Raw genomic sequence first — 16,125 nt, forward strand, 5'->3', positions numbered from 1 at the left:
AATTTTTTTTCGTCACAGCAGCATGGTTTTCATAAAAATTATTCTTGTGAGACTCGATTATTAACCTTTACTAATGATGTCTTCCGCTTTAGATCGAGCTTAAGCTATTGACTGCATCTTCCTTCGCGAAAGCTTTCGATACCATCTCACATCGACTACTATTACTGAAATTTAGCACACTCCATCTTGACTGTAGCTTGCTTAAGTGGATTAAATGTTTCTTGCAGAATAGAACACAGTACGTTTTTGTTACTGATCATGACTCTAAATCATGCAATGTAACATCTGGTGTTCCTCAGGGGTCAGTCCTTTGGCCTCTTCTTTCTATAATTTATATTAATGACCTGCCCGATTCTGTTACTTCTAACATGAGGCTCTTTGCAGATGACTGCATTCTGTACCGCGTAACTTCTAATGAGTCTAACTTCTCCATTCTTCAATCTGACCTAAATAATATTTCATTTCGGTGTGATACATGGCTTATGAAACTAAACATTAACAAATGTAAAGCAATGAAGGTGTCTCGAAATATTAATCAGTTCATTTCTCAGGGCTACGTTCTTAACGGTTGCCCTCTTCAGTTCGTCGACAGCTACAAGTATTTAGGTGTCCATATCACTAATAACCTGTCATGGCAGAAACATATCCACCATGTTATTAACAAAACCAACAGTTCCCTTGGTTTTCTTTGGTGGAATTTTCACCTCACTCCTGTTCTGTTCAAACTACTACTATATAAAACACTCGTGCGTTCTAAACTCGAGTATGCTTCATCGATATCGTACCCCTACACTAGCTCGTGAACACAGTTCTTAGAATTGTTTCAGAACCTCTCAGGTTTATCCTCTCTAAATACTATCACTTAGCCAGCGTTTCTTGCATGAAGCAAAAGCTTGACCTACCTCTCCTTTCTACTAGACGTTGAATTTCCTGCTTATGCCTGTTTCCTAAAATATACTACACTAATGGCCTAAACATGACACTTTTTTCGCCTCCGAGCCATTTGTCATTCCGTATTGATCATCGAAGGATGGTTGGGGTGCCTCAGTGTAAAAGCAACGTATACCTCAAAGCCGTCATCCCGAAAACAAGTCAGACTGGAATTGGCTTCCCGCCTTCATCGTCACTATCACTGATCATGATGTGTTCAAGTCGGCTATATGCGACCATGTGCTGCCTCATTAGCCTTTTTTTTTCCCTTTTCTATTGCCACTCTTCTCTGTAACCCCCTGTACGGCCTTGAGGGTAAATAAATGAAATATCGCTTGCCACCCGCGACACCTCTTTACAGTTGTTATAGCAGTGCCATTCTTTAACGCCAACAGCCGCTGCTTGTTACACACGATCGGAGCACCCAGGATGCAGTCAAACGAGTGAACACAATCAGCAGCTGGGTGGAGGAAAAGATGGTGGGGAGGGGCACTGGCCTCCCTCCCTATATAGTTTCCTCATATCAGCTCTGCGATCCCTGTTTTGATTTTTTCGTGCAACCCAGTTATAACAGTTATTTGTTTTAACAATGGAATTTTCGTGGGACTTGAATATTATTATAAGTGGGTTCGACTGTATCAAGCTGTATCTTCGCATTTGTATATTCCATTGAATCTTTGCATTTCTAATGCATATGTGGTATGTTGCAGAACTCCTGCTTTTTATATGTTCTCTCTGTTGTGACTATAATTTCGGTGCAATTATTCGCAGCACACGACCGGTGACAGCTGCTCCTGCACAATACAGCGGAACGAAGGGTGGCATCATTGAGATTTTTCCCTGGTCGTTGCTTATGTACAAAAACGTAAACAAGGTTCTTGAATGACAGTTTCATTAAAATATTTGTTGTCAACTTGTTCATATCATGGCCTTTACCATTTTTCATATAAGCGGCATGCACTGCTTTGCTGGTTTCTAAGTTATATATTTTTGAAGTTCCTGTGATATTTTCATTAGCTACTAAATAGACAAAAAGCATGGAAGCATTGATATGAGTTATTTCTTGCACAATTGATGGGACATACGAATACATTTTTTAATGAAAAAAGGCATATTTTACTTGTCTCAGCAATGCGTAACATTCAAGAATTCTTTTGCAGCATCTTTGGCAATGGCAAAGCAGTTATTATTCATCTATTTGATCCCGTGACAAATTCTATAAAGAGGAGGCCGAGCTGCAACGTGAGCCCCCCCCCCCCCCCTTCCCTAAACAAAATTTCTGGCTACGCCACTGGTGCTGGGAAACCTAAGGAGATCTCTCACTCACTGGTCAAGGAAATTGGAAGGAAGCACTCTTACTTTTTAGCACTTTGAGAGTTCACTAAGCCTTGACTGTGTCTATGGTGTTAGTGACGAATTGCGTGATGGGGTGAATGGAACGGGAAATGCACCCACGGCCTCAGCCATGAAATTTCAAGTAAATTTTATTTTAAGTGAGTGCAACACCGAGCAACAGTCTGTAAATGAATTTTCCTTTGTGCTGGTGTTATAAAAAAATGCCATAAGTCTGCCTCATGTAAGGCGCATGCCCAGTGAAAATCTTTTTATAAAAGTGGAGGCCTTACACAAATAGGTATAGTGCATCCTTCGAATGGAACCATCAACGTAATAGACTCGCGTAGATAAGACTAGCAAAGAAGACGGTTGTTGTCTTTGCTGTCGTGCTCTCTCGGTGCATTTTTAATTGTACAGTTAAACCCACTTATAACGGTATCGTTTTAACAATATATTGGTTATAACAGTGACAAGCTACTGCACCATCAACTTTTGTATGTTTTCTACAGTGAAATAACCAGCTTACTACAACGTCCCCATGCTGCATTATTGGTTGTAACCATAATGTTGGATGTATGGGTGTCTGTGCCGAAAGGTATTGGAATACGAAATCATCATCATCATCATCATCATCATCATCATCAGCCTGGTTACGCCTAAAGCCCCTGAAACTTCGTAAAGTAGTGCCACTCTCCTCCTCCGCCTTCACTCCTCCTCGTTTCTCCTCTCTTTCACGCTCCCTCCTCGACCATGGCACCGCCTACTTGCTCGAGCGCAGCAGACGACCTTTCGCAGAGTGAATGCACGCATAGCAAGGTAGTGCTCTTTAGGCGTTCACGTTGGCTTTCCAGCTCCGCGTAACTTCGTGTACAGCATAGAATCTTTAGTCGGATGCTTATACAAATTCGGTAACGGCAGCTTTTGTTTCATTTTTGATAACTATTTCTTAAAAAAAGTATCTGAAGGAGTGTTAACGCTGTGCGTTGATGACTGCGAATGTATCGCGTGCCCTACAGTTAGGTACGCAACATTTGTCAAGGGCGTGTCGCAAGATATTGTTGCGAATGGTTGTAAATAACACGTTTACCATCGAATGACAACCTCTTGGCTTCCAGCAAGCCCTCAGCCTAAAGAATCCGCGCCGCCCTTACCATGTGAATTCGCGGCGCGTATCAGCTATGACGTACAAAGGCTGCCGGAGATCACTGCTCTGGAGGCTCGAAAGTGTATTACAAGTACAGTGCCGCCAACGTGCGTGCTTGCCAATCTAAGCGCGCGCAAAGCCTCAGAGGTGGGCGCTGGTGCTATTGTGTTTCTCGTGTCTCAACGCCGACAGAAATACCGCGGCCGATCATCGAGTCGGGACTGTGCGTACACAAGAAAATAAAATGAGTTTTTAGCATTCGTGCGCGAAGCGGGAGCGCGATAACAATGCTTGACCCATTCTCAAACAAGACTACTGTGGCCTTCAGTAATTTTTTGAGGTTAATGACTTATCACGAATAACACTTCATCGTGCGTTGGTTCGTCCGTTTACTAAGTGACGTACTTGTCGCGAACCGAGTTGCACTGAGGTGCATGCATTGAGGACGGTTGAACTCCCTTCGAAGTAACATTTGCGAGATATGACTTTATTAGTGAAGTCATGATCGCGCAAAGAATCCCCCCGCCATGACGCCGCCGAAATTGCGGCAAGTGAAATGGTTTTATCCATAGGTTAAAATGATATGAAACGGCATTCGAGTTGCAAGTTAACAGTTTATTTTCACATAGATGCATTACAGATTTGCCTTTGCAGTCACAAGTCCGTGTGCACCATTTATTGTCTCATTGCGTAAATAAACGCACCAGCCTAAGAGTCCTACAGCAAGCGCGTCTCAATAAGGCATAGTGACTGTAGAAACTAATAGTAGAATAGACGAGCAAGCGAACGACTATATGAGCGCGCGAACTAACGAGCGAGCAAACGACTAAACGAGCGTGCGAACGAACGAGCAAACGACTAAGCACGAACGACGACTAAATCAGCCAGGGAACGGGCGGGCGACCGCACGTTTTCTTTGCGAGTGCTGCACTGCCGCATCTTCAGCTTCGCACACTTTAAAGCTCACGCGAATTAGCACATACGTCTCAATTACCTATGATGCGGTCGCTCGACGACGAACGCACCGCGTAACACTGTTTCGGGAAAGCACGCACGCTTTTCATCGGTGCCTCTGTATCGCAAATCCACCGGGCGACCGCCAACGAGGAACACGAACAAATGTGGCAAACAAAGCTAGTCTGTCTAAAGAAGGCTAGTAAGTAACCACAAAAGGCAGAGAGTTGCTCTCCTGAGGCGCTTTCATGATCGAGACTGAAATTTTATCAAAAGGACTGCGCTGAATCTTACAAATTTCGTAATCACGTTATCGCACGCAACCTCGCGTGCCCGCGAACTCAAGCCGGTTGGCGTTCAAAACGATCAAGCGCACCAAATATGACTAACACGACCACGTAGTGCGTACATAAACAAAGCAGACGTTGCGTAAAAATCATGTTAAAGCGTGCGTACAAATGACAACATGCACAGTGAACTGTGCAATATCTACTACGTTATTGCCCGCAGCACAATACGCAAGCCTGGCACATACAATACTCTGAGAGAGTCACAACTTACATCACATAGTCGCGCGGAGGAAGTTGGTCGGAAGTTCTCCCTCCCGATTCGGTGAAGCCATGTGTTTCTTCTTAACCCGTTGCGCTTACCGGACGGTATCGCGAAAATATTCTTGCCTTTGCTAAAACTATATTGGCATCCAAACACGCAGCAGGTCATGGTAACAGAAAATGACGTGAAGCGACGTCGCAGTTGCCACAAAACATCCTTCAAGGCGCTCACAAGATCAAAACAACACAGAATAGGAACGGAAAGAATGCCGCCGACAAGCGCCGCTTCTTGAGCAAAGATGGTACTGAAGCGCGACTGTAAACAAACAAAGCCGGCGCAAGGGGCCACGTGATGCCATTAGGCCAATAGCGACGCGGTGTCGGCTTCGGCCAGAGCGCTGGAGGAGGAGGCGGCATTCTTCAAAGCGTGGCACTACTTTACGAAGTTTAAGGGGCTTTAGTTACGCCCACTGCAGGGCAAAGGCCTCTCCCATACTTCTCCAACAACCCCGGTCGAAATGCTTGAAAAGAAAAAAAAGAAAAGAGAAATTTGAGCCGCTGCACGCTTTCGTGTGCTGTTTTCAAGCTTTCTCTGCATTGCTAGCCTCTCTCCTGTCACCCTTCCGCCCCTCTGCACACAAATGGGCTGTGCCTATAGCTCTATGCCAGGCCACCCTCTGAAACACTAATGGATCAATGCACTGACAGCACTGCTTCCAGATTGTTCGTTTGCACTTCATTGTACGCAGTTCTGCCAATGAATTAAAGTGTTTGTGCTCGTCTTTGTTGGTTGCGGCAAATTTGTTCCTGGCCACGTGGTTTCTCTGCCTCATTTTACCTATCGCCGAAGGTGCAGCAGTGGCGTATAGGTAGAGCATCCACCTCGTGTACAAGAAGATCGTGGTTCGAATTCCAGTGCCGCACAATTTTCCACGGTATTAAAAAAAATAATAATCCGTGTGTAGATAAAATTGCACAAACAGGCCTGGAGTGCGGCCTGATCCTGGTGACCAGAACCGGTAACGCACTCCCTCACCAGAGCAGGATTGGCCATCCTGGTGCAGTACTTGGCCATGACCTCCTACATGAATACAACAATCAAACCCCGGCCCTCAGTCCCCAGCAGCTGCGAAGCAACTGACCACGGCGGCGGTCAGATCTGTGACGCAGCAGAGGGTGCTAAGAATGTCTGGGTCCGCACAGGCCTTCATTGGAATCTGAACCTGGTAATGTTTAACGCTAGAACCTTATCTAGTGAGGTGAGTCTAGAAGCGCTATTGGAGGAATTAGCAGGCAATAAATGGGATGTAATAGGGCTCATTGGGGTTAGGAGCACAAAAGAAGCATATACAGTGCTAAAAAATGGGCACGTTCTGTGCTATTGGGGCTTAGCAGAGAGACGAGAACTAAGATTCGGATTCCTAATTAATAAGGATATAGCTGGTAACATACAGGAATTCTATAGCATTAACGAGAGGGTGGCAGGTCTTGTTGTGAAACTTAATAAGAGGTACAAATTGAAGGTCGTACAGGTCTACGTCCCTACATCCAGTCATGATCAGGAAGTCGAAAGCTTCTATGAAGACATGGAATCGGCGATGGGTAAAATCAAAACAAAATACACTATACTGATGGGCGACTTCAATGCCAGGGTAGGCAAGAAGCAGGCTGGAGACAAGTCAGTGGGGGAATATGGCATAGGCTCTAGGAATAGCAGGGGAGAGTTATTAGTGGAGTTTGCAGAACAGAATAATATGCGGATAATGAATACCTTCTTACGCAAGCGGGATAGCCGAAAGTGGGCGTGGAGGAGCCCGAATGGCAAGACTAGAAATGAAATAGACTTTATACTCTGCGCGAACCCTGGCATCATACAAGATGTAGACGTGCTCGCAAGGTATGCTGCAGTGACCATAGGATGGTAAGAACTCGAATTAGCCTAGACTTGAGGAGGGAACGGAAGAAACTGGTACACCAGAAGCCAATCAATGAGTTAGCAGTAAGAGGGAAAATAGAGGAATTTCGGGTCCAGCTACAGAAGAGGTATTCTGCCTTAATTCAGGAAGAGGACCTTAGTGTGGAAGATATGAACGACAATCTTATGGGCATCATTAAGGAATGTGCAATAGACGTCAGTGGTAACAACGTTAGACAGGATTCCAGTAAGCTATCGCAGGAGACGAAAGATCTGATCAAGAAACGCCAATGTATGAAAGCCTCTAACCCTACAGCTAGAATAGAACTGGCAGAACTTTCCAAGTTAATCAACAAGTGCCAGACAGCTGACATAAGGAAGTATAATAGGGATAGAATTGAACATGCTCTCGGGAACGTAGGAAGCCTAAAAGCAGTGAAGAAACAACTAGGAATAGGCAAGAATCAGATGTACGCGTTAAGAGACAAAGCTGGAAATATCATTACTAATATGGATGAGATAGTTCAAGTGGCTGAGGAGTTCTATAGAGATCTATACAGTACCAGTGGCATCCACGACGATAATGGAAGAGGGATAGAGGAATTCGACATCCCAGAAGTAACGCCGGAAGAAGTAAACAAAGCCTTGGGAGCTATGCAAAGGGGTGTGGAAGCTGGAGAGGATGAGGTAACAGCAGATTTGTTGAAGGATGGTGAGCAGATTGTTCTAGAGAAACTGCCCACCCTGTATACGCAATGCCTCATGACCTCGAGCGTACTGGAATATCGGAAGAACGCCAACATAATCTTAATCCATAAGAAAAGGGATGCCAAAGACTTGGAAAAGTTATAGACCAATCAGCTTACTGTCCATTGCCTACAAAGTATTTACTAAGGTAATCGCAAATAGAATCAGCAGTGCCTTAGACTTCTGTCAACCAAAGGACCAGGCAGGACTTCGTAAAGGGTACTCAACAATAGACCATATTCACACTATCAATCAGGTGAAGGAGAAATGTGCGGAATATAGCCAGCCCTTACATATAGCTTTCATTGATTACGAGAAAGTGTTTGATTCAGTCAAAACCTCAGCAGTCATGAAAGCATTACGGAATCGGTGTAGACCAGCCGTATGTAAAAATACTGGAAGATATCTATAGAGGCTTCACAGCCACCGTAGTCCGCCATAAAGAAAGCAAAGCAACAAAATCCCAATAAACAAAGGCATCGGGCAGGGAGATACGAAATTTCCAATGCTATTCGCAGCGTGTTTACAGGAGGTATTCAGAGACCTGGATTGGGAAGAATTGGGGATAAGAGTTAATGAAGAATGCTTTAGTAACTTGCAATTCGGTGATGATATTGCCTTGCTTGCTAACTCAGGGGGCCAATTGCAATTCATGCTCACTGACCTGGAGAGGCAAAGCAGAAGGGTGGGTCCAAAAATTAATCTGCAGAAAACTAAAGTAATGTTTAACAGTCTCGGAAGAGAACAGCAGTTTACGATAGGTAGCGAGGCACTCGAAGTGGTAAGGGAATACATCTACTTGGGGCAGGTAGTGACTGTGGATCCGGATCATGAGACTGAAATAATCAGAAGAATAAAGATGGGCTGGGGTGTGTTGGGCAGGCATTCTTGAATCATGAACAGCAAGTTGCCATTATCTTTTAAGACAAGAGTGTATAACAACAGTGTTTTACCAGTACTCACCTACGGGGCAGAAAGCTGGAGGCTTACGAAAGGGTTCTACTTAAATTGAGGAATACGCAACGAGCTAGATGATGGGTGCAACGTTAAGGGATAAGAAATAAGCAGATTGGGGGAGGGAACAAACGTGAGGTAATGATATCTTAGTTGAAATCAAGAAAAAGAAATGGGCACGGGCAGGGCATGTAATCAGGAGGGAATATAACCGATGGTTATTAAGGGTTATTGACTGGATTCTAAGAGAAGGGAAGCATAGCAGGGGGCAGCAGAAAGTTAAGTGGGCAGATGAGATTAGGAAGTTTGCAGGGACAACATGGCCACAATTAGCACATGACCGGGGTAGTTGTAGAAGTAAGGGAGAGGCCTTTGCCCTGCAGTGGGCGTTGCCAGGCTGATGATGATGAAGCAGAAGACTGCTGATTTGCCTGCTGATCGTTGGCAATGCACGACGTTGCCAGTGAAAAAAAAAAGCGCATTGGAAATGAATTGCTTCTAACCGAGGAGGCGATCATCGCGAGCGTGCTTGCATCAGATAGCGACAGTCACAGCGGTGATGACGTGGTAGGGCGGACTGCAGCAACATTGTCCTCGCAGGGGCCCTGCAGATGATTCAGTTCTTCCGGGGCTTCGTTTTCATGGGAGACCTTCTGCTGCACTGCATGGAGCACGGGATGCCTTGGAGAAGGATTTCAGCAAGCTTCGCGTAAAGCAAGCAAAGCTGATAGACGTATGGTTTTCTTGTGCTAGCTGGTGAGAAATATGTGGCAAGATGCGCGTGGTGATTTCGCTCTAGCATTTCTTCTGGATTTCTCAAGCCAAGGGGCTGCCGTGGCAACCTTCTCAAATATTTTAAAGACCCATCTTGAAGCCACCAAAACGAATCCTCAGCGGGAGCTCACATGTCACTTTCTGCCCGTGACCCTACTTTGCATTTGTTATAGCAGTGCCATACTCGAATGCTGACAGCCTCGGCTTGTTGCACGCTATCGGTGTGTGCAGGACGCAGAGTTAAGCAGTTAGTCAACACAATCAGCAGCCAGATGGAGGAAGATGGGGGGTGCGGCACTGGCCTCCCCGCTATTAGTTTTTTGACAACAGCTCTGCCATCCTCGTATTTTGATTTTTTCATGCAGTCTGGTTATAACATTTATCGGGTATAACATTGGAATTTTCGTGGCACTTGAATATTGTTATAAGTGGGTTCGACTGTAAATGTGAACAGGCAGTGTCCCACACATCTGCCTTGACTATGGCAATGGGGGTGGAAAGTGCTCATGTACGGTGCTTGGTTGAAATCTACTGCCATACCCAGTGAATTGCTTTGGGATTAATTTTAATTTAATTTTTAAGCATCCCTCGGACATTGTGATCATAACTGTCAATTTAAGTTTATTGAAAGGTTTCCTAGCAGTGCACAATTAAATGCAGTTTCGTATCTATTAAATAAACTCACTGTGTATTGTTCTTTTTGTATAATCACCAGCTCTGTAATGCTGTGTTTCCTTGTTGGTAAGATTCTGCTGGTCCAAGAGACTTTTCTTCCTTTCAAGCAAGCTGTTGTGCTTTTACTGGTGCAGAAAAACTAGCAGAGGCAACGCGAAAGTTCAGCAACCTCAAGTCCGAGCTGAACAACTACATCAGCAAGCTGGAGTCGCACCGGCTGAGTAGCAATGTAGCTGCCGCAGGAGGGGGTCGACTGGGTCTGATGCGGGCCTTTGATCGGCAAGCACAGGAGGTTAAGATCCACACACGCAAGATTCACGACCTGAAGCTGGCCTTCAGCGAGTTCTACCTCAGCCTCATCCTCCTGCAGAACTACCAGAACCTCAACTTCACCGGCTTCCGAAAGATCCTCAAGAAGCATGACAAGGTGAGCTGGCATGTTTTTGTTGGCTTTGAACAGAGAAAGCCATTGTAAAAGGAAGAATGATGATGCCTTAATATTTTTAAGAATCAAATTGCCTGCCTGTCGGTTTCTCAGACCCTGAAAATTGCACATACATGCAGCACATGTTATAGACAAAGTGCAGAAGACAGACTTGTTGATTATTTGGACCAACAACAGAAGTTCATTCAGTAACTTGACGAGTGAGAAAGGCCGGTGTGTGCTTGCTGTCGCTGTATGCTGAATGAACGAGAAGAAAGGGGGTTAACCGAGGGGCCTAATTTTTATTAGTCATATCATAAGAAGCCAACAAACACTGACACCAAGGGCAACATGAGGGAAATTACTTGTGCTTAATAAATGAAATAAAGAAACGAAGAATTAATGGAAATGAAAGTGGTAAAACATTGGTAGAGCATCGCACGCGAAATGCGAAGGTTGTGTAATCGTTCCCCACCTGCAGCAAGTTGTTTTTTCATCCACTTTCATTTCCATTAATTTATTGTTTCTTTATTTAATTTATTAAGCACAAGTAATTTCCCCTATGTTGTCCTTGGTGTCAGTGTTTGTTGGCCTGTGATATGTATACTGAATGAGGCAGACTAGATGGTTGCAGCTTGACTGTTCACCAGCTTTTGAAGTTCATGTGTAGTGTATACTGCATGTGCATGTGGAGAGGTAGTTGCAGCAGCCACAATTTTTTTGGAGCTGGTGAGCGATGATAGTGACAGTACCATGGAGTGACAGGTGGATGCGCATGCTCAGGCCAGGTGCGCTAGCAGGCTCTATTCGCCTGCAGATCTGCACGCATCATTTTTTTTTCTCAGTGGTGCTGTAGGCTGATTGATATGCCACTACACAGCTAAGAAACTGTCCAAGCTAAGAGAACCATCAAATGGCTAGCAACAAAGTACTAAATCCTGATTGACTGGGTGCTTCTAGACATGAAGCTTTTCTCTTGCCAAGTTTGTTTTGCAGGCTTTGAACATGGCTAGAAACAGCCAATGAACTAAGGTTAAAGGAGCCCTGAACCACCCCTCCGGCTTGGTGAAATAACTTAGTCCACGAGTAGTATACGCTGCTGTGAACATCTCAACCAAGTTTTGCTGTTGTATGCGGTGCGTGGAGCTCACAAGCGGATCGCGAAGTCGCATTTCTCTCAAACGCTGTTTTCAACAGAAGGCCCTGTCCTCACTCTCTTCTAGACGCACTATTTCATCATTCTTTTAGACGGCTGCTATTAGCCGATAGCAAGCTGTGGTCGGCTACGTGGCATAGATACTGCGCCTGTCGTGGGATGCTGTCATGAGTCCACTGGCAAAGCGGACTGCGGCTTGCTGAGGACAACCGCATTTGGCTTATGTTTAACTTGTCATAGGCACAAAAGGCGCAAGTCATGGTGTCTGCATTAACATCCAAAATGAAATTTGAACTGCGTGCCACGGTGACACTTAGAAGGCGGAGCGTTGTAGGCAGGAGAAGGAACGGGAGCACAGCGGAGGCAGAGTTTGATTGCCAATAACTCCGCTTCTGCTGAATGCATTGAAATACTTTTTGCGTCAAAGTATTTCAGAAATAGCCTATTTTCACTTAAAATTCCTTTCTCCACATCGAAAAAAAGTGGTTCAAGGCCCCTTTAAAGGACAAGGCTTTATACAATCAACAGGGACTGCCTGAAAGTCTGAATAATCAGGGGTTTGAAATATCGGGTTGTCCAGAAAATAAGTGTCTTTATTTGACAAGCTAGTAACAGAGCTTGTCAGTACGTTGCTGCACACACATACGCTTTCCTCTGACCTGGTTAGCCCATCTTTCAACCATTGTCATCGCTACACATTGACAAAGGTGCAGTCAGTGCATGCACCGAAACTCTATTCCCTGGCAACTGGGAACAGAGGTCGACTGCACTTCGATAGCTGATTGATCGCAGGTTTCGTTACAACAGTCATTGTCTGCCACTCTTCACCTAATCGTAATCGTCGCTCTCGTCAGTGCAGTCATTGGGGATGGAGTTGGCAGCACATGAAGCTGCTTAATGGTTCTGAGCGATGTATCAAAGAAAAATTTTTGCATTTTCTGCTTTACTTCATGGTTGAATTAGCACGTGGTTGTGGAAGTAAAGTTGAATTTATCAAATGGTGCGCTGTAGGATGTCAAAATTTGGGTCATCCTTATACGGCTGCAACCCGCAATAACGAAATTGCCGGGGAAAGCAAAAAAGTTTGCTTTCGCAGGAATTTTGATGCTGCAAGAAGGATGCAGAGAAGACAAGGAAATGGCCCGCAAAACACATTTGTTGCCAAAAGTCAGTAAGCCTACTTTGCCAAGCCTTGCGTTGCAGCAACTTGACAGCTCTGCCTTCACACTGCAAAATGGGGTCAATTGCCACGCCGCCGTCGTGCTCACCGAACAACCAACGAATTGTGGAGAGCATCTAACTAAGGGTGTGTGAATGTTAAATTCTTCGTATAGGAATTTAATGTAAATACTAATGCTAAAAAAACTGTCTTCAGCTGTGTAATTGAATATGTCTGTAGTAGTCAAAATTCACTGACAATTACGATACACCCCAATGCGAAATTTGAGCGCAGCTCTATATATGTTTTCATTTCGCAATATATTGAGCCATTGCACCAATTACTGCACCAACTGGTAGAGCCATGACGCACGGCACTATATATTGACCGGCCACACAGTTGCCGCTTTCTTGCAACTGCAGCTTATGCAATGATAATATTTACTGGTAAACACTTCCAGCGAACGTTTTACACGAATATGAACTTTCTGTTTTTCTTTTTCTTTCTCCTGGACGGCCGGCCCCACAGATGCATGGACGTGAGTGCCATCTGGTGGTGCTTCAGGGAGGCTTCCTCCAGTTTCCTCGTCATGCTGTCTTCCCTATCACAGCCTCCTGCTTTTCTCCTCACCGTTTTGCCTTCCTCTTCTCCTCCGCTTTCCACCTTGTGGTCTCTCCGCTTCCACCTTCTTTCATTTCTTGCTGTGCTTCATGTTCACTTGGTTACACCGATGAGCCACGCCGACGCTCAATGCAGGAATGGGCACCTACCAGCTGCGCTCTAAAAGTTGCGATACAAGAGGTAACAATAGCTTCTATTATCCCTTCAAATAAATAATGAAACTACATTTTACTAGGCTGAAGCAGGTTTAAAAGACATTCATTACAGGTAATGCACTCAGGTAATGCACTCATTACAAATACCATGCAGGAAAATTAACTGCACAACTTGTTCAGAAAGTGCTCTCTATGCGCTATGGCAACACTTCTGCCAGTAGGAAAGACCCTTTCACTTGGAGCTGAGATGGCAAGGATGGCCAAGTACGTCTGGGCGAGTGTGCTTAAATCCAGGTACTTGAAGTGGCCAATGGACTGCCACCACTCGCAGGTATCCTTGCCCCTGTCCAGAAGAGGCTTTTCTGCATGGTCTGTAGCTTCTCTCTCAAGGGTAGATGCCAACTGTGTCTTCTCCTTGTTCATCACTAGATCGCCAGAAGCATCTCATACACTGTGCCACCAGAGCGCATGAAGTTCTCTCTGACGTGGCTGTGTCTCGGCTGGGTTCCATGTGAGCTGCTTGGAGCTCCCTTGTATATGGCTTTCAGCTCATATTGTACCTTTGCGCTTGTGTCATTGTGCAGGCACAGGACGAGCATGGGCAGCGATTTTGTTAGAGATGGCAGTCTGTAGCCTGGTACAGCTGTTTTCACGAGTGCTTTGGATCCCCGGTTTTCTACAAAGCTGTAAGGCTGAAGATCTCTGCCATTCTCCAATGAAGTTTTCTGAGACAAGGACTGCTTTCTCTGTTGAAGTATATCATCCAGTGTTGGTTGACTCTTCTACAGCATGTTTGCGGCGGCATCTTTTTGTACTCATCCATGAACAAAGGGGGCTGTTTTATGTGATTTTGAAGAGTCCTGGTTGTTTCAATCGGCACTTGAAGAAACTTTCGCATGACCTGCACAGAGTTGTCGACGACAAGACTCCTGTGTAGCACCGCCAAAGAAGACTTTTTCTGCTTTTTTTTTTCTTGCTTGCTCGGTAGCTCATCAACTGCAGTTGATTCCATTCTTGTAGAACATGCTTGAGCGAGGACTGTATCAGCACAGAGATAGTCGCCACTAACGCAACGGCTCAGTTAGCGTGGTTTGCGTTTGCCTCGCAAGGCAGCAACACGTAGTAGAAGAGCCGGCAAGCATCTTAGATATGTGGGAACGGTGAGAGTTGTCACCATTTCCAAACATTCAAAAAATAGTTTAGATTACATTCTAAAGATTGTTCCATTATGATATTGGTAATATTATGTATAGGTATTTATGATAATGGTAAAGAAATCAGTGATCCAAAGTTCATAGCAAACATTTTAATGAGTACTTTAAATTTGTTTACACAAGAGACAGTGGTATCCTGCCAACTCTCAGTGTCTCCTTTCCCCCTATGTCAGATGTTGTTTCAGAGAGTGGCATATTACTACATTTACTCGAATATAGCGCGCACTTTTTTTTCCGATGAAGCTGGTCCAAAAATTGCGGGCACGTTAGAATTGAGTACAACCATAAATCTGCGTTACCATATCGCTGCGAGCGCGGCTGGAAATCGGCAGAAAAAAGCGAGTGATGCGTCCCGGAAGAACAAGCAACAACTGACTTTATTTTTCTATTCGTCCAGCCTCTACGGCTCAGTTGCACACCCTAGCACCACTTCCCTTTCCCGCACACTTCGCGCCAATATTTTATTGAGTCAAAAGGGGAAAGGATGTCTGGCTGCTGCTGTGCGACCGTGAGGCTGTCACATCACTTCCCCTCCTAGTGAGTTAGCGAACGTTCATAGGACGATTTAAATTGTTCACAAGTCCATGTGACGGGGGCGCCTTGGAGACTTGTCCACTGCGTGTCCTTGTGACTTGGCGTGTTTGGATGAGTAGAGCCTTGGAGGGTGGTGTCAGAGATGACGGTGAATGTAAAACGGTGTCTGCTTCTTCAATGTGCGCTGGCTTCAGCTGATCGAGTGATACCACTTTGTGACGACTGCGCACGTCGATAGTGAACTGCTTCTAACCTCGACACAGCACTCAGAATGGCCCGTTGTACGGTGGTTGGAGTGGTCGATGAACTGCGTCCTGGCGCACAAACACGTGTGTGCACGAAGCGAGTTCTGATGGTACGTAAACCGCACGTGGCGCTGCCCATAGTGGTGGCGTAGTGCGAAGGTTTTCCATTATGTCTCGTAGCCTAAGTGCATAGGCTGTGGTGGCTGTACAACCGTCTTGCGGGCTGCCCGTGAAGAATTCTCCTGGAAGGCGCAATGTCGTTCCGTAGACCAGTTCGGCCGCGCTGTAGCCAATGTCTGTCTTGACAACTGTCCGGACTCCCAAGAGGATGAGTAATAGTGCCTCCATCCAGCTGTGCTCTTCTGTTGCGGTGAGCGTAGACTTGAGCTGGCGGTGGAAACGCTCCACCATGCCGTTGCTAATCGGGTGGTAGGCGGTTGTTCTGATGCGAGAAGCACCAATCAAATGCGTAATGCTGGCGAAAAGTGGTGATTCGAACTGCCTTCCACGGTCCATTGTTATTATAGATGGTGCACCGAAACGAGCAACTCATTAGTGCAAGATGGCACGGGCAACCGTGTCAGCAGTGATATCCGCTATAGGTATGGCCTCCGCGAAGCGCGTGAATCTGTCGGTGC

The 16,125-nt window shown here is 45.4% G+C and overlaps 1 protein-coding gene across 6 annotated transcripts in view; it reads left to right on the forward strand.

Annotated features, from left to right (window-relative positions):
* LOC139052726 (solute carrier family 53 member 1) overlaps window positions 1-16,125 on the forward strand; it is a 376,292-nt gene that overhangs the window by 61,903 nt on the left and 298,264 nt on the right. For all 6 annotated transcript variants that reach the window (XR_011510032.1, XM_070529770.1, XM_070529769.1 and 3 more), the window contains exon 4: window positions 10,114-10,406. Coding sequence is in view for 5 of the 6 variants with exons in the window: in XM_070529770.1 (XP_070385871.1) it covers window positions 10,114-10,406 (293 nt within the window). In the remaining variant the exon portion in view is untranslated. The remainder of the gene's footprint in view (window positions 1-10,113; window positions 10,407-16,125) is intronic.

The sequence above is a fragment of the Dermacentor albipictus genome, unplaced genomic scaffold (genome assembly GCF_038994185.2).
Source record: "Dermacentor albipictus isolate Rhodes 1998 colony unplaced genomic scaffold, USDA_Dalb.pri_finalv2 scaffold_30, whole genome shotgun sequence".
Classification (NCBI taxonomy): Eukaryota; Metazoa; Arthropoda; class Arachnida; order Ixodida; family Ixodidae; genus Dermacentor; species Dermacentor albipictus.